The sequence below is a fragment of the Sipha flava genome, unplaced genomic scaffold (genome assembly GCF_003268045.1).
Source record: "Sipha flava isolate LNK unplaced genomic scaffold, YSA_version1 121_pilon_pilon, whole genome shotgun sequence".
Lineage (NCBI taxonomy): Eukaryota > Metazoa > Arthropoda > Insecta > Hemiptera > Aphididae > Sipha > Sipha flava.
In genome coordinates, this window is record NW_020271747.1 from 1,329,814 (window position 1) to 1,350,098 (window position 20,285).

Below are 20,285 nucleotides of genomic sequence, written 5' to 3' on the forward strand. Positions count from 1 at the left end.
GAATTTTCGAAGCGCGCGCGTGATACACCTAATAATACAATTATTACCGTCGTCCCATTATATTTAACCGTTTTTGCGGCCTGCGCGGTAGGTAGAGATGATTTTGTTAATATGCCATTATTTCCCACCGACGTAATTGTAATACGCCGTTTTATACACACCGATGGAACCGACATACGCGCAACAAGCACGCGCATACGTTATGTATTTTGTTGCTCGAGAAAAAGCGCACTAGTATACGCGCCGAGTGGGTGGGACCGTAGAATTCGAAACGGGAACAAATGGTCATGTGCCCGCGGGTGTACGTATGGTTATTAGACCTTTGACACGGTATTCTATTTAACGGTCGACTCCGCGCGCACCAGCGTGTTACACAATTGAAATAACGGAAAAAAAAAGAAACGCAAATATTGTACTTGTATATGTGTAAAAAAAAATAAATTAAAAATAATAATCACACTGAAGATAACTAATTGCAATACAATAAGAATGCGGTAGACCTACATTTGACAATTGTTTCGTACATGGCGGCTTATTATTTGACGATTTACGATACATTACGATTTGTTTCGTGCGAATGTGGCAAACGACGAAAGCAACCGGACGATGTTGCACTTAAGTACAATACTATTTCATGGTCAATGTACGCTCGGGGGAGCAAAGCACTATACTAGATAGCTAATTTCAATGATACCGAATTTTGGAAACGCAAGTCTGACGTTCGAAAGCTCATCATATTAACTTCCCGTTGTTTACCTTTCGGTGACGGACTCTTATGTCTTTATATCGTTAATTATACAACGTTGGATCGATGAACCTGCGTAAATCGTTTTTAACGGTTTGAGAAAATTAGAAATGATGGATTACAAAATTTGCAAAACGAGAGAAAAAAAAACAATTAACTTAATAAGAACTGGGGTAGACACTAAACATAATATTGACGCAGCTAGTAACTAATTATTCTACATAATACTACGTCCGATAGGTTAGATACGCTGAAGGCGCGAAAACATATTTTTATGGGTAGAATCCAAAACTTTTTCAAAGAGATAGCAACCGGCATGCTCAAAAAAAAAAAAAAATAATACTACGCAAAAGCAAAACATCCATAGAGACTATTTTCAAAACCCTCATTGGGCGGTACCACTATATGAAATGGTCAAAAACTGGTGATCCGTACAATCAGGGCCGCATTTAGGGGAGGGGGCACTGGCTACAATTGCCCCGGGTGCCAGTTTTTTGAGGGCGACAAAATTTGTGGTCGGAAATTTACTTACTTGTGAATTATTGAACTTTTAAAATTATTTTGAATTATTATTTTTTTTGTTTTTTATAACAGTATCATAAATTAATGTTAATGTATTTAATTTATTAATGTATTTATAGCAGGGATGGAAAACATTTTTTAAAAAATGTTATTAAACGAAAAAAAATGAAAAACGAAAACAAAAAAATTATAATAACGAAATCAATTAATAAAAAGAAAATAAAAAAAAATATAATAACGAAATCAATTAATAAAATGAAAATAAAAAAAAATATTATAACGAAATCAAAAACGAAAACGAAAATAAATTATAGTATTATACTATTATTATTTATTACGAAAAAAAAATTATATCTGTTATCAAAAAGTTAATAATTCTGATAACTAATAGGTAATTGTTGACAAATAAAATATAATAATAGCATAGCGCAATAATTAATTATAGTCCACATGGCACATACATATTGCAATAGTGACGGTAAAATTCTATTATCTTTCACGACGGTCATGGATCATAGTGGAATCCATAACATGGGTGCCGCTTCAATTATTATAATATGATTATATTATTATCTACTGATTTTAGTAGTTGATTAGGAATTGATTGTTTTATAATTTATTATACCTACTCATTACTCTATTGGCTAATATAGTAATTGTAACAATAACATAACTTTATAGAAATCTGAAACAGTGTTTTACTCTACGTCTTTACTTACTCTTTACCAATGCACTTTTTAACGTTTAACAATATTTTTTAAATTAATAAACAAAAACGTTTTCCACCCTGATTTATAGTAATACAGTGATACAGCAATACAGCAATATCAGCAATCCAGAATATTATTAATATACCCAGGCCCGTATTTAGGGGGGAGGGCACGAGTAGGCACATGCCCCGGGGCGTCAAGTCTCAGGAGTGGTAAAATATTTTAGCAAAATTAATATTACAAATGATGTAGGTACCTACCTAATGAAAATAAATAAATAAATCCATAAAAAAAAAGAAAATAGCATGTTTTATTATGTTATAATTTGTTTAATATGTTAATTAAAAAAAGTATTAAACGATTTTAATTTATAAGTTATATTATTATTATTTTTTTTTTCGGGGGGGGGACATAAATTATATGCCCGGGGACAACAAATTTTTAAACACTGGCCTGAGTATACCTAATATTAGTTCCCAAATTTGTTGTGATAATGTCAATAAACATAAGTTATTTATAATTATATAATAATACGGCGTATTATCATAGGCGTGCACACAGAGGCAGCAAGGTGTGCTCTTGTTGCCCCTGGACGGTTTGAATATTTTTGTAAGGACCGAATTGGTCCAAGCTGAACCGCCACACCGGTAATGCTTAATACAAAATAAGTTGGTTATCCAAAAAGTGTGTTGTTACCAAGTTAATCTTTTTTGTGTTTAAACTTTAAATATGCTTTGAAGCTTAAATTTGAGCTTAAAAATTTTAACTTAATACTCATGTATGGGCTGGTAAAAATATTCGCTGCCCTCGACTTGAAACTCTGCGCACGCCTATGGTATCGCGTACGGCGTGCGGTGGCATGCCTACTACACAAAAATAGCATTGATTTAGAATATCTAAAAGGATCATGAGGATTTATCTCCTATATTTTCCGTGGGCAGGCCTCTTAGAGGGGCACCAATTTTTTTTTTCGCGCCGGGGCGCAAAATGTCTAAGTACGGTACTGCGTACAATGGTAAACATTGGGTATGAAAATCGAAAATAAGTACATTAATAATGATAAGTAACAGGAATTATCTATCATCGTCCCTCCAATTTTGAAAAAACACGAATTTCATGTGGACAGTTGATTATTTTTATAGATTCACTCGTAAGTGATCGGGAAGTGATTCCGTCTGATGATCTTTGAGTGGGCATAGAAAATGTATATTTTATTTAGCTATTAATGAAGTTGTTTAAATATGAAGCCAAACGAATTAGGAATTTTTTTAAACATCCAACGACCCCATATATAATGTCTAGTACTTAAATAGATTTCCTTAAACAAATGAAATATCAAACAAATATTTTGATTAGGTATACTGTTATCAAGAACCGTAATATATTAACTATATTTACCAAATTAAAATAGTTTATAGGTTATATATAGTTGGTTCATATAAAAAAGGCAAATCCATTGCAGAGATTTAAAAGTTGTAACATGGACAGGCAAATTTACAGATTTAAGTATTAAAATCAAAGCAAATGAGATTCTTCAGAGAAATCATATTTAACGAATAAAATGTCAAGTGTATAGTCATAGCACTTGTAAATCACCATAACTCATCTATATCTATCATTTTTAATTAATTTTTGTAAATAGGTAGGTTACTTATTATGAATTCATGTGAGTTGTCTTGGCGTCTGTAACTGTAAAGCATTACATTTGTTTAGTTGCTCAGTTGCTGCAGATCGGACAGAAAAAAGTTGTGGGGAAACTCATACATACTTGGAATTTAACAATACAAATAAATCAATTGATTTAGAAAATAAGACAACAGAAAACTTGAAAGGGCAAGGAACACCAAGTTTCCCAACCCAAAAAATGTTCAGCTAAATCTTACTTCAACAAGCAGCCTTTTGAATATATAATTTTCAATAAAATGAGGCTTTTTAAATCAATTACACAATTAAAGAATGGGAATTCACTTTGTCATAAACCTATTTTAATACTGGGTGTAGGAAATTATATGCTGTTAAAAAACCCGGATGGGGGATTTGATTTTACATAAAAAAGAAAAAGGGTACAAAAAACGAGATAAGGAGGAGGGTTATCATGATTTACTGGTGCTATAACAATGCACCTTAAAATGTCTATAATGTTTAATGTTTGCATTTAGGAGAAATTTTATATACATTTTATCAGCTGTGATCATGATGAAGTAACAGCTGTTTTGGTGCAAGAAAGTAAGCAGGATTTATTGATAACATTATTTTCTGAACTGTCAATGTAACAACGTATTAATATCTATAATTGTTAAAATTTTTTTGTGAATTGTAATAATAATTACAGACATGTAATACCTGAACTTTTATTTTAATGTTTTTTTTTTAAATTTAAGAAAACTGCAAACAGAGAAAAGATGTTAAATATATCAGTTTTGATAATTCTGTAGTATTTTTAAAATGTTGTTTATATAAATTTGATACATCACAGTTGATATAAAGCCAGACAATTGAAAGATATAATTTATATTAAATTATGCATACCAAAAATGTTGTAGGTATAGTATTTTGGATATAAATAGATATTGGCTATAAATATTAAACAGTAAGTTTCAAAATAACAATAATTTTAAATTACAACTATTATAAAATAAACAAAACTGTCAATATGATTGGTCCAGTTATACCTGGAACATTTATGCGACATAGTGTCATATACATGTTTTTTTTTTCAAAAATGAACCTAGAGTGATGTCATATAAAGTTGAGATAACATTTTAAGAGTAATGGGAATTTTAAATAAACACAAATATTAATGAAAATTAAGATTAAAGAAATGTGCAAATATGTTATTTTTAATAATTTACTTATTCATTTTACTGTTTATATTCCATAGAATATTATACTCAAACTCATATACTCTAGGTTCATAATTAACACATATAAATAGGTTTTAAATAATTTACTTAATCTAAATAAAGATTCAATCATACAATAAATAGAAAAAAATAAAAATATAAATATAAAATATAAAATGGTATAACTGAATAAATCCAAGAGAAATGGTAGTGTAAGAGTAATTTGGTGTCAATTAAATATCTTGAACAACAGGCGCATTTTTTTCATCTTCTAAATCTTGAGCTGTAGTTAAATTACTCCACCAACTGGTTACTGCACCTCTAGCTTGAGAAATAGCACCTCCTATTGTGTATGAATTATAACAATTACAAAATAATGAGAATTTATAATGTTTCCAAACACATACCAACAACTTTGCCAGTTGATGCAACTGCTCTACTAGTATTTTGGACAGCTTGGTTTAACTTTCGACCACTTCTACTGCTCTCCATAGTACTACAGAATAAAATAAAAATTATAATTTGTACATTAAAAACTAAAAATTAAAACATTAAAAACCAGTGCTTGAATTAAGAGGGGACGCAACAGGATAGGGTATCCCAACTAATTTTCAGATATTTAAGCGTCCCCCTACTATTACTACATTACTATTTTAACACTTAACAAGTTTTGGGGACGCTTTTTTTTTTTAAAAAACAAATGGAGTTCCTCTTCTTTTATTTTACCAAGTCAAGCACTGTTAAAAACAATAAACTTTTAAATTAATTTGTAAGTTTATTAAATAGAACAATACTTTAATTAACTTTAGAAAGTTATAAAAGATATAATTTATCAAATTACATACAATAGTTTTTATTAATGAAATTAATAACTTAAGACTGGTTTAATAAAATTCTTCTACTATTAAACTGAATTTGTAGTTATCTTATCAAAAATAAGCAAAATCAGACGTTAGTTACCATAAGTTTTATTCAATTTTCTGTACTACTATTGTCTTTTCTCTAGTTTGTATATCCATACAACTAACTTTTTTTTTATGATTTTTTACTTCTACTTTAAAAATTCAAAATTTAAATCATTCATATTATAATTTTATTGATAAATATTAAAACTAGTTTGTAAGCAGTATATCAATATTTTATGTATTGTAATACTTATTAAACACTGCATACCCAATTACTTGGAAAATATTTTTCTTAGAATTACATTTAAAAGCTTTAATTGTGTTTGAAAATAATAATTTAAAACTATCATTATAATTATATAATTTTTAATTGCACACATCAGTATAACAAATAATCATACAAGAACTGCAAATGTGATAAATACATTTTTATAAATATTTTCATGCAATATAATTACTTACTGTGATATTCTCAGTTTCATATCAGCTACTGACAATTGACCAGCAAATGGATGACAAGGTTCAAGAGCCATAATTGCTTGGTGCTCTTGGTTTAACCAAATTTGGTAGTTTTTGGTTTGTTGCCAAGCAGATATAAAAACTGGATTAAAGTGATTCAATTCAGGAGCACCTTCTATTATAATATGAAATATTATTTAATATATTTAAAATCATATTATAGGTCACAGAGTTGATGGTTATGTAATTGTTTGATTTTAAAATAATATTAGTTTATGACTATTAATATAAAAAAACTAACCACTTAATAATGAAGTTCTTAGTAATGATAATAAATATGCTTTAAATTGAGCTCGTATCCATTCATCTCCACCTTCCCACCCAACTCCATCTAGAAATACATCTTCTTTTTCTGGTTGAACAACATGTCTAACTAGATAATCTGCAAAACGAAGGTCTTCTGTAGATAAATGTAAATGCCGCTTAAGTTCAATATTTTCTATTTCCACTTTGCCTTCATCAATCTAAAATAAAATAATTATAAGAAAAAAAAATATATATATATATTACTTAAATAAAGTATTTAAATATTTTACCTCAATGATGACATCAGCTAAATTTTTTTTTTGTTTGAACAATATATTTGAAGCTCCAATTACATATCCTCTAACATTGGGGTCTGTTAAAATGTCCATATAGGACAGACAAGAATATGGCTGGCATAAATTACCCTACAGTATTAAAATTTATTATTTAATTATTTTTGTCACAAAAATATTAAATTATGTATATCTACATTATCAAAAATAGACATAGGAACTCCACATTCTTCAGAATTGATTTGGGCAATACTAATCATGTTGTATTGCATAGCAGCCTCATCTAAGGAATCAATACTAGGATCTCTAGGAATGTTTGAAGTAAAGGTATTATTTTGAACTATTTCTTCATCAACAGTTTCAATTGATTTTTGACATACTGTACCAAGATCATTATTATCCAATTCAGGGATTACATTTGAAAGAACAACTTTGTTTTGTTCTGTAGTAGTAGTAGTTTGAGTAAGACTAAATAAACAATATGTATTTTTAATAATTTTACACATAAATACAATAACATTTGATTACTTAATATTTGCTGACTTATTTAGCCCATTTTCAATGAGACCTGGGTGAAGAGATAATAAAGTCAATATTGTAGAACATAGTGGACGAACAGGGGAGTAGAAAAATAGTACTTTTCTTTCTAACAAAATCAGTTTAAATAACAATAAGACTTTATGTCTAAATCTTGTTACAAGTTCAACTGCAGATAGGCCTGTGAAAAATTTAATAAATGAGTTTGCAATTTAGGTTTGAATAAATTTTTAAACTTATACAAACCAACAAAAAGATGAGGACTAGTGCTAATATTATCAATAGTAGATAAACAGGCATTGAGGTGATGATAAGTATCATGTAAAAGTGATATTTTACTGAAATCACCTTCTTCAAAATATGCATGTGTAATGAGGGACATTTTAACTTGAATATGTCCGTACAACGGTAATGTACTAAGAACACATACTGACTTTTGGATTGTACTTCTTGTCATATCAGGAGTTCGATTAATAATTTTCTTTAAAAAAATAATGCATAAAATAACTCAATAATCAAATTATTTTAATTATTTACTTCTAATGGTATTTGTCTGTAACATGAAATTCCATATATTGTTTCATTAGAATCTTGTAAACTAGGTAAATGAAAGTATGCAGTATCTTCATCAAAATTATGCGATCCATCAGGTAGTGCTAAGTATGGCAAATGCTTCCAAACAGATGGGCATTCAGTAGAATCACCAGTTGTATCTTCAGTAAATGGTGGATATGCATATTCCACCTAAAAAAAATTAATAATTGAACAACATTTTATTTGCAAGTAACAAGCTTTCAAGTATTATTTTTGAAACCAAATTTAAGGTTTGTTAACTTCTTTTGTTAAACTTAAATTTATAGTAGAAACTAAGTACAAACATTTTAATAAATCTTGAGTTTTAATTGAAAATCACAATACACCATTATTTTTCACATATTGTGATGCCTCTCAATATTTGAATATTGGTAAAAAGTAATATTATTTAATAAGCATGAAAAAATCACAGAAAACATTAATTTTCAATCAATAAATATGTTTCACAATTATACTTATATATATTTTAAAATTTATTTGTAAATATAACTGCATAAATATATATACTTCTGTTTTAATGTAATGTTTATTAGTGCGAAAATATTAATTTTTTTTTTGATAGTGAAGTCTTAAACGGGTTTCAGATTTAAATCATTTACATACCTGACATCCTTTTTTATGATGGAATCCCACAACCAAAACGTGTAGAATTGGATTTTCCGTCATGTCGAGGAGTACAGAAAATTCTATTCAAAATTTGGGAGTATAAAAATATATTCCATAGCATAAGAATTTATGTTTTGTTTAAAATCGATACACTGAGTTTCTACGACAAATTTGACGAATTAATTACCCTATTGCAAAAATATCGATTCGGTTTAAATAAAAATTTCGTTGAAGACCAAAAATATGAAAAAATAAAAACTGTGGAATGTATCAAGCACGGTTTCGTAGAGAATTCACTAAATTGTACACGACTCGGAGGTCGCCGTGGTTGCAAGCACACAACGTGTTGCGGATTTGTTTTCGTAGCACTGCGAACAAAACATTTAATGATAAACGTTGCGGAATAACGAAATGTTATTATTGATTTGATAAGAGCGACGAGGCGCGAGCTATTGATAACAAAAGAAGGAAAAAAATATTGTAAATAAATCGTCGGTGTTCACGCACGCGTACTGCTCGACGTGGTGGGACACGGTCGCTGCAGCTGGTGGTCGGACACACCGCAGTAGGGCCAAACTAAATGCAATACGATCCGAGAGCTTTTCGCCTCATGGTGGGTAATCATCCTTGGAGAGTACCAGCATCAGGGTTGTGGTTCGAGTACCGCGCTCGAACGACAACCGTTTTTTAATCCTCCGACAACAATCGCTGGACGACAAATATGTGGTTTTTTTTAAGTGAGATTAACAATAATCTTTATGATCATATTACAAATTACTTAGTCATACCTACCAAATGTACGATTCGATCCGTTTTTCAATATTCGGGTTGTGCCTACAATTTTTCATCTAACTGAACACTTCTGGGTAATTATTATTTTGGTCATATTTCTTTCAGTGTAGCCGTTTTATTTTTAAGAGTTATTCTAATATTAATTATGTGATTTGTGGTCTCCCATACAATGGTACTTGTAAGTACCTACATCTATGTATGTCCGTAACACAATAATAATAGTTTCTATCAACTGAGGTTTTCTAAAAGTCCTTTCTATATTGTTGGTGACATAATTACTGGTGAGGTTTATTTTTTTAAGTATAATTAACACATGAACAATTGTATTTTGATTTGTCTGTATATGGACATTAATAATATATTAATATTAACACTGCCTCGACACGTTCTAATTAACACGACTTAAATTTCATGTTATTCAATTTTGGAGCTATGATGAAAAACAGTATTATGGAATGGAAAATGGACGTTTGTTTTAAGATTTATTCGATTTTATTCATCTGGTCTAGAGATACTGTATCCGTTAAGAGAAAAACTAAAAGTAACGGTATAATTTTCAATTGTTTTAAATCGGCTAGAATTTAAGAACGTGAACGAGCGCACGGTACTATGACTGTCGACAAAATCAAATGAAATTTAACAAGTATAACGGTAGAACGGCAATAAATAAATTGGTTTTAATATATTCTAAGTTGGACCATTTCAAACGTAAACTGCATAAATGTTTATGTGACCGTAGTGATCAAAAAAATAAATATATATATATATATGATTATATCAAAGTAAATTTATTAAGTTTAAATTCGTTTTTATAATAATTAGACATTTTATTACACTCTCCATAATGGATTTCATGAATTGTAATTTGCTGACAAAAGGAAAATGTCTAGATTTTCCGTTTCTATTATATTATATTTATTGTTAATTGGTTTTAATAGAAATACGAGGCTTTAATTTTTAAAAACAACTGGCTAAAATTGTATTAATTAACTAAACAAATGCTTTGTAATTGAAACTGTTATTTCTGAATTGAATAGAAACAAAGGCGTGCACATAGGACTAATACACCACAATATCAAATAAAAAACTTAAGTTATGTTTAATTAATTATTTTTACATTATAATTTATTAAATATACCTACACGATTTGTTAAGATAAGGCTTAAAAGTATTGTAGGCATCTTTTAAAATACACGTATATTATAAATTATAATCTCTCCTAAAATTTCATGTCCATGCTACCTTCCATTATTTGTTAATTGTATTTATATAAAATAAGAATAACTTATACCGTTGATCAATGCTAATACCAATATAAATATAATAAAAATTATAATAGCTATATTGTTATAGGACACATATTGTCAGGCGAGGATCTAGGGGTAGGGTCATGGGGGTCATGACTCCCCCAGAAAAACACCAAGATTAGATCCTTTGTGTTTATTTAAAAATTAAAATATGCATAAAATGCGTTTTTAATTTTTTTTCAATTAGATTTTTTCATGCAATAAAAATGTTATGCAACGTATTATATTTAAATACATTTAAACTGCATCACCACTTGTTCATAAAATTATAATTTCCATCTTACTTCTAAGAATATTAGTATTGATATTATTAATATTATACTTACTGATATTATAATAAGATTATAATATTGTTGGCGAATAAATATAAATATAATAGTAGGTAAATCTGCGGAAATTTTTGAGTGTTCGACCTTCGACGGAAAGATAACTTATCTTAGATAAGATTACTGTCAATTCGTAGGCTGGTACCAAATTGGTTCCCGAGCTCCAACCCCACGTGCCGAAATGGTTCTCGTCTGAAAAAGGTATTTTATTAGGTATAGCCGAATTGGTTTCCGTTTAACTACGCACATTTTCCTTCTCAATTTTACAGGCTTAGGACTGACAACTTAAAAGTAGGCTTGGTTAATATGCATTAATTTATGTTAAAAAAAGTGATAAAAATATAAAATTTTAAATCGTTAATTTGGAAGTCAACTAGTCATCACTTAGGTGTACGAAATACAAATAATAAAATATAATAAATACATTTTAAAACCACTGATTTGCAAATTTGAAGCTAACTTTCTTTAAATATTCAATTCTCGTAATCTTCTCATTAATATTCTCATTAATATATTAATAAGCATAGTATTAATAATATTCTCATTAATACTATACTTAGTCTTACAATTTTCCAAGTATTTGTTATTTCTTTCCTGTTTGCTAGTAATTTGCTAGTATCTAGTAATCTATATTATATCTATTATATTTCTATACTCTATCTTATCGATACAATAATTGTATCTATATGTTATACATAAAGCTTATAAAATTTTGTTTTTTGTTCTCAATGCACTGGCTTGCCTAAATTATACACAAACGGGAACCAATTCGGCTACACCTAATAAAATACCTTTTTCAAACGGTAACCAATTCGGTCACTCTCAATCCGTTACCCGTATGTTTATATAATATTATATCATATACTTGCTATGGCACCACTAATTGCTAATTTAGTATCTAATAACTTGATAAAAAATACTATACATGCGATCATTCTCTACTCTCAGGCGTTTTAAGGCTTAAGGTTTCATGGCTTCGTTTAAACATGGGAAAGGAAAGCTTTGTTCAATATTCACAAGAATATACACATAAATGATAATAATATTATTTCTAAATTTGGAAAAATAAAACAAAGAAGATTAAACTTTGTTATTTAATTTTAAAATTTAACAATTTCATATATTCATAACGTTCTAATTTGAATTAATAATTTAATTTTATTATTTTGTAATTGTGTATTATCTTTTTATACTTTCAAAAAAATGACCCTCCCAATTTGAGTTCTAGATCCGTGCCTACATCGTTTAGGTATTTATATCTCGTGATTTATATGGTTTGATAATGATTATGGCTTTTGGTGTATTATAGTTGTGTTTATTATAATAAACACTTTTATGCATTAATATATAATCAGTAAATGTAACGGGTCAATGAACAATAAATATTTGATTCATTCTCCTATACTAATCTGATATAAACTGTTTTTTTTTATTTTAGATTTGTTTGAGTATAACATTTTTAAATAACCGTTAGGATTAAAAGATTAAATTATTTATTTGCACCTAGAGTTTAATCTGATTCGTTGTATTTTATAATTTTTATTTATGCAATAAAAATACGAGCAGGTGCACTGTGAAACGATTTTTAATTTCTACATTGTAAATAATTACATTGAATCTTATACTCAAAGCGCTATGTATCTTTATCTTAAAATACTAGCGAGTTTGAGTTTTAGTCAGCTTACAAATCATAAATCATATGTATAATCAGGCACGTAGCCAGAACATTTCTATTAGGGGACTCTTTAATCGTTTTCAATTATTTTTTACATCTAAGAAACTTGTAGAGCCATTGAGCAGGAATTCTTAAACGGTGGTCCATGGATCCCTTGAGAGTCCATAAATGGTTACCCGAGGTCAATAGTGTGGCTTAAGTTTTTTTAAAAGAAAAAAAATTCTCATAATTTAACCATAACCTAACCTAACCATGCAAGGATGATCAAACCGGATAATGGAGGAAACGACATAACCAAGAACTCCAGAACCTTTTTTAACGCCCTTACATCACAAAAGAAATTTCAGTTAGAAGAATGAGATGGGCAGGACATGCATGGAAGAAACAGGGATCAATAATAAGATCCGTAATCGAAAACAACCCAGCAGGAAAACGACCCTTAGGTAGACCACGCTTAAGATGGGAGGACTGTGTTATTAAAGATGTAAGAAGAATAGAAGATAGTTTGCAATGAAGGGAAGAAGTGAAGGATAGAAATAGATGGAGAAGTATATACTTGGAGGGCTGGTCTTAAAGGCCGTTACCACCCCCCCCCCCCCCCCCCCAAAAAAAAAAATTATTTATTTAAAATAAATTCAAATTATTTGATGATCAAAGACCGTCAGTTAATCTCCTTCGTATTAAGGCTGAGTCTTGACAATTTTATTTCTAAGAAAGATACAAAAAGGTCTGTTAACTTAATTACTTCTTTGCGAAATTATTTATTATACAACCGACCCAAATAAAAATTAACTGTGAGGTGAATTGAATATTATAATTTTTAAAAAATCTTTCAAGATACAGCTTAATAGTATAAGCTATAAGTAATGCATTTTAACAATAAATAATTGTTGTTGATTTGTTTTTGAATCGCATTTCTGAAAGTCTGTATATGTTGTTTGTTATGGATCTTTTTTGTATAATTAGTACAGTTGTTTTATCTGGTAGGGAGATCACCTGATAACATTAAATTATTTTTTCAGACATTTTTGAGCGCTGCACATGAATTGCGTCCCGAAATCCCTTTTCCACATGAATTGCATCCTAACCATATTTAATGACTACACGAATTGCGTCCCGATAACGTTTAATGACGATACAAACTGCGTCTCAACGTAAAAACATTATTTCCTTCCGATTTCATACAGACTTGGAACAGTTGATAGGATAAAAATATTGATTTTTATCGTTGTTTACAATTAAAAATAAGTAAAATGAAAATGTGTAGGTTTAAATTATAGGAATATAATCAGGGCTCGGAAGTTGTAGCACTAAAAATTTTATTTTTAAGCTCTTAAATATGCACTTAAAAACTCTAAAATGTGCGCTACAAATAGCAAAAAAAAAAAAAAAATAAAAAATATGCGTTTATGTTGAAAAAATTATAAATTTATTAGAAAAAAAAATTAAATGTAATTTTTCAAATATTTGGATATGTAGACGTTTGGACTGATTGAATTATAAACTTAACAAAAATGTCAAATTAATTAAATATATTTGTAAAAGTTTACTTATAATTAAATGATTGTATTTAGTCACTAACTATTAATACATCAAATTGTCGATGAAAAACTAAAATAATAATTGATCATGTCTATTTATTTCCAATAATTCAAATATTTTTAAAACTATAACTAATTAAATCATTATTATTAGCAAAATGTGATTATTTCCTGTATTATGTGAAAATATACTCAGAAATAGCACTATAAACCCTAAATTAGCAAAATAGCAATAAATATGCAAAAAATAGCAAAATTAAATTTTGTGTATAATATCCAAATAGTTTGAAACATATTTGTATTTTGCTTTGGACTTTCTAGGATTAACCAAGAAAAATATGCATTTTCTAGTACTTCCAAGCCCTGAATATAATATAATAATTAAAAAAGATAGTAATAAAAAAAGTTATTAATATAAAATTAAAAAAAACTGGTAAAAACTTAATTATAATCAAGATGGAGTAATTGGTCATTTTGATATTTCACCATATTTTCCTTTAAAAAATCTTCTTTTTCACATACCATCATCCGTCTACTTTTAGTTATATGAATACTTCGTTGTTTAATATAAGTTTTTTTATGTACATTTTTTAAAACACCTATAAATTGGAATATATTCAGGTGTGCTGAGTAAAACATACTATTAAACTCGTAGTGGAAGGCTTCACAATTATTTGTAGTTTGAATTATAGAACATGAATAAATGCCCACACAGAAAGTGGGTGGTCACAATCAGGCTTTATGTATGTATTTAATATATAATTGGAAAATTGCTGTAATTTTTCATCTTCTACAATATCGTCAGTAGAACTACTATACTTCATCTGATTTAAAAAATGGGAGGCCAAAAAATAATTTTGTCTAGTCATTTAAATAAAACCGGACGCAATTCATGTAGTCGTTTAGATTAAGATGAACGAAAATTGTGTATCCACTTATCAATTTTTTTTTTTCGGAACACAATTCGCGTGTAGCCGTTTTGATCTCTGTACTTCTTAATTCCCTCATCACATTAAAATATATATTAATTAATAATTATCGTTAAAATGTGGTTTTCAGTTTTAGTATAGTAGATCTTTCGAAATGAGCTGAAAATAATGAGAAAGTATAAATGTTTTTAGAATAAGATCCAAATCTTAACGTAGAGAAAACGTAAGAAGTCAGAAATGTATTTAATATTTGTTTTAAGCATCTATTTGCTTTGTCATTTAAGAAAACTTTAATCGCTTTTAAAACCATGTAAATATTAATAATAATTATTGTTATTAATATTAATTAACAAAGTATATAAACAAAATTAAAATTAGCATTTGGTAAATAAAAATAGATGGTAACCGTTAATTGTCTTATCATACCGTGGGATGATTCAGTAAATGCCCCTAAAATCATCATCGATCCCTCAATAATCATAAAGCTTTTAAAATAAATTTGCATTTTATTTCATACAATATTTTAAAAATATGTTGAATGTATAATTCAGATTGTTGACATTCGTATCAATATATTTTATGGAGAGTAGTTTTATTTTAGATCATAATAGTTAATTTTTTTGGTTAAAATTATGGCTTGCAAACGTTATAATAACGTTATGAGTATAACGTTATATTTGATAAAAAACGATTGAAATTTTAAACGTAATTATAACGGAAAACGATAAACATAAATAAATAAATAACACAAAACAAAACGTAACGTTTAACAAAATATATATTATTAAACAAAACATAACGCAAAACGGTATACATTGTATTCCATTAAACAAAATAATTAATTTCCAATTATTTAATAATACTTAGTATTATAATTATACTTAGTAGTATTCAATTATTTATTCAATCCAAGAATTAATTTTATTCCGTATCCGGCCTATCCGGGAGATCCCGTATTAGATATTATTTTAAAATTTAATAAGAAGATATTAATAGAATAATTTAATTACCAATAGCTAATAATAGTGATACTCTGATAATATTGTACTGTACTACGGTCGAAATTTATGCCATTCAAGTTATTCAACTATTGTGTTCGGTGTTCAATTTGCTCAGATTTGTTCATTCGTCACTCATCAGTTTTTGTCTAATTGTTGTCAAATGTTTAATATTTATATTTTATACTAATATACTTATAGTTTTAACGTGCATACGTTTTCTATATATTAAATTGTTATAATTATAATACTATAATAATTATTGTACTAATAATAATAATTATAATTATAATATTAAAAGTTAATTCATAGTTGAAATTCAAAATTTCAAAATAATAATCATGATTTTTTTTTTATATTTATTATTTTATTATAAAGTCCTTGGAGCCTAGACAATTTATTAAATTTAATAATACATTATTATTTATTACTCTTAAGATTAATTATTATCTTACTGTTTCATCATTTATTTTGTTTCCATTTCTTTACAAACTACCTATGTATTGTAATTTAATCCCTATCACTGTACTCTATATTTTGTAAATAGTATGTAATTGGGTTATCTAACCCATTTAATTAAATAAATAAAATTATACAATACCTACTTAAAACTCAGAATAGGGAAATTATGTCCCCAAAAAAAAAATCAGTCACTTTTAAATTGCGGCCTGTATACTTTTAAAACAGGTATCTAAATACTTTTGAATTTTAAATAACGATAAACGCAAAAATTGTATAACGTTTTAATTCTGAATAACGATAAACACAAAAGTTGAATAACGTTTAAATTTTGAATAACGATAAACTCAAAATTTGTATAACGTTTTGATTGTAAATAACGTAAAACAAAATTTTTTTTTCAAATGCAAGCCCTAGTTAAAATATAAAATTGTTTACTACTTTTGTCAATTAATATAGATAACAGTGGAGGTGCTTGTTTTTAGCGTTCAAAAAAATAATGTTTCACCACTCCCAAATTCAAGAGCTTTGGCGTATAAAACAACAGTGTGGTGGCTCTAACTGGTGTAAATAAAGTTAGAGTTTGGGTATTTTTTCACATCAATCGTATACATGATATATTTCTAAATATTCTGTATTTGGATGGTCCGTGAAAAAAGTCAGTGCACGTTTGATGTTAACATGTACGTGTTATAGTCAGGTGGTGGTGAACGGGTATACGATTTTCCTATCCTTATGGCATTCTAAATATGTACTAAATATATATACTTTATTATATATAGAATCCCGAAGTTTTTGTGTATTAGTGTGATGTATATAACAGTGGCTTAAGGTGTGTGGTTATGCAGATGGACCGTTGCGTGGTCAGTACTTGTGAGTGTGTATGTGTGTGTACGCGGGCACGTACACTTAAAACTCACTGTAATGTTTTTCGGACGTGAACAATCAAAATGTATGATACGGAAACGTGTTGCTATATACATATTATTATTCATTTTACAGACCTGCTGCAGGTTGCGTCGTGTTCTCTTGGTGAAAAGTTGGCTATTTATATGTTATTATTTAGATGCTACTATAGTTAAGTGTAAGACCGGACACATAGCTGTATATATAGACACTCACACATTTATATGTATGTGCGCTAGTATATACTGTATATCCATATGATATAGCTACTCGAAGATATCCATGTGCCTCAAGAGATTTGGTTGCACTCGCTATACACATACTATATCTACCTACCAACTTACTTGCTGTATGCGTCCGTATATACTGTATATTTATACAGCTCCCAAGAAGACGATTTCTCGCAAATTGAAGTGTCGTGTTCTTATTTATTATTTTGGTTTGAACGTTGAATATTAATAGTTGGAACGTAATATACCATAGACGTGCAAATATGGAATAATAATATATTTGTTAGAGCGAAAAATATTTCTGACATGTAATATTCCGTGCGATTTATTTTTGTAAAACTGTACTCGTATTTTTTGTAAGTAAAAATAAAAATCCTTTTAATTCTAGGGAGTGGATAACTAAACCCGAATTAAGAGGAGGGGTAGGGGACCATGTTTTCAAGGCCTACGTTTGTAAAGGATCCATAGTATTTCGACCTTAAAATTACATTGAGTGATAATTTATACTTTTTATAGTATCCACAAGAATATTTTTATTTTTTTCTTATTCGAATTAACGGACTAATCACCTGTCTACCATATTTAACATCATGAGCATGTTAAGTGGGGCACATGGCCAAGTTTTTGTCGGGGAATAGGGAAATATTTTGTTACCAGTGTATTAAAAATAAAACCTTAGAAACATTTGCTACACAAAAATAAAAAAAAGGACTTTTACATAAAATACTTAATTTTATATTCAGTATATATATTATAATAAAAAATGATAATTTTTTGTTATTTTTTTATACTTAATTAAAACGGTTTATATTTATTTTATCATATCTTCTTCGCCTTTCTTCCAAGTAGTTGAAGTCGGCTACCCACTCTTTGACAACATTTTACAATGGTTGTCAACCTGATGCAACCTCATTTAGTCACCTCTTATGACCGGTTGAGGAACCGTGGAAGTATTTTAATCTCTTTCCGCAGGTGGATTTGTTTTATTATATATTATTATAATAATAAAGAATTATTTTCATTGGTAGGAGTTGTACGTAGTACACAACAGTTGTCTGTTTTTGCCCTTGGGTACCGGGTGGCTACTTGTTGCATCCCGCGGTAAAAATTTCTTCCGAATTGCGGCTGGAGTTTTTTTTTTTGGTGCATACGAATTGCGGCCGAGTTTTTTTTTTTTGGGTTATATACGAATAGCGACCCGAAATTTGAAATTAAATTAATTTAAATATGTAAATTTAAATTTAAAAAATTTCATTTTCCTTCACATTTATTAGATACTGCAGATAGGTTAAAAACGATGTTTTATTTTTATTTAAACATTTTGGCATTGGTAAAAATATATATATATTTTTTAAGGTTTAAAAGTTTTTTTGACATTAAAATCTGATATTAAAATGTTTTGTTTTTATTAAAAAATGTCAGCACTGTTAAAAATGTATATAATATTTATTGAAGTTAAAAATGTTAGTATAATTTAGTAAAATTCTTAGATATTATGGCACTGGTAAAAACATGTATGATGTATAAATTAAAATTTGTCAATTTGATTTTCTTCTAACCGTTTCATAGCATTTCTAATAAATGTTTCTTTTTCAATTATATTTGCTCTGTGAGTATTAAAGTGAGTGCTTCTTAATTTTATATAGGTATCAAAAATATTAGGATAAGCACTGTAGAACAAAGCGTTGAATTTCGAATGAAAAGCCTCACAAAATGTTTTATCAGTCAAGATAAAATTATCTAGAGTTAGAAAACCCGGACTACAACTCGTCTGTACCCAAAATTGCAAAATTCGGGCAGCAATTCGGAATAGACCTTTTTCGTTGATATTTTTGGGATGTTACTAGTATGTAGCCTGAGTACCCTAAAGTTTTAATCCCGGCTCGTGGACAGTATATATTATTATTTACTATAAACAATTGATAGTATTACTCACTTTCGTTTAAGATGTGCTTTTAATTAAGGTATGGTTTTCAAGACTGTTCGTGGTGGCCGATCTTCGTGAATTTTGCATCAACAATGTTTAGATGTAATGGCAATAGGCTGGTTTCTAATGCATGGCAGCGGTTCGCGACTGTACTTGAGTTGCCACGGTCTGTGACTCTACTGCGAAGAGAGCAGTATATCGTGGCAGCCACCTGTAACTACAATTAATTAAATTGTTAATACAATTTTTGTTGGTATTTTATGTAGGAACTGATAGTAGCAAGGCCGTATCTAGAAATTTTTTTCGGGAGGGGTCCAAATCATGTACAGTGAAACCTCTAAATACCGGACACTCTTGGTAGCCATAATTTTGTCCGTTATTTAGAGATGTCCGCTATTCAGAGGGGGGAGGGGTAAATTCTTGAAGATAACTTGAAGAAATTAACAATTACACATGTACATCATTCATTATTTATATTTATACATACAATATTTGTAATAATGATATTTGTATACATTATAAATTATATTATATTTTTTTTCCTATATTTTGTTGTCCTATATGAAAGTAGTGAAAATATCCCCGTTCCCATAAAAACATCCGCTATTTAGAGGTGTCCGTTGGGAGGTTTCACTGTATATTGTAATTTTATTAAATTTAGATTTTGACTTTTGA

The 20,285-nt window shown here is 28.6% G+C and overlaps 1 protein-coding gene across 1 annotated transcript; it reads right to left on the reverse strand.

The window, feature by feature from the left end:
• Window positions 1-4,471: 4,471 nt before the first annotated feature.
• Window positions 4,472-8,580, reverse strand: LOC112694027 (late secretory pathway protein AVL9 homolog). The gene is made up of 10 exons (XM_025569353.1): window positions 8,518-8,580; window positions 7,858-8,064; window positions 7,567-7,801; window positions 7,312-7,501; window positions 6,981-7,251; window positions 6,781-6,915; window positions 6,486-6,708; window positions 6,188-6,359; window positions 5,228-5,316; window positions 4,472-5,163 (listed from the first exon to the last, which is right to left on the reverse strand). Exons 1-10 carry the CDS (start codon window positions 8,578-8,580, stop codon window positions 5,054-5,056), a joined length of 1,695 nt encoding a protein of 564 aa, XP_025425138.1. The 3' UTR covers window positions 4,472-5,053.
• Window positions 8,581-20,285: the final 11,705 nt, after the last annotated feature.

Excerpts from the sequence above, each read along its gene's own strand:
- LOC112694027 (XM_025569353.1), bottom strand. The coding sequence starts at position 8,580 with ATGACGGAAAATCCAATTCTACACGTTTTGGTTGTGGGATTCCATCAT. Across the intron at positions 6,360-6,485 it reads AAGAACTTCATTATTAAGTG|AAGGTGCTCCTGAATTGAAT; the intron begins GTTAGTTTTTTT and ends ATATTATAATAG. Across the intron at positions 5,164-5,227 it reads ATCAACTGGCAAAGTTGTTG|GAGGTGCTATTTCTCAAGCT; the intron begins GTATGTGTTTGG and ends CATACACAATAG.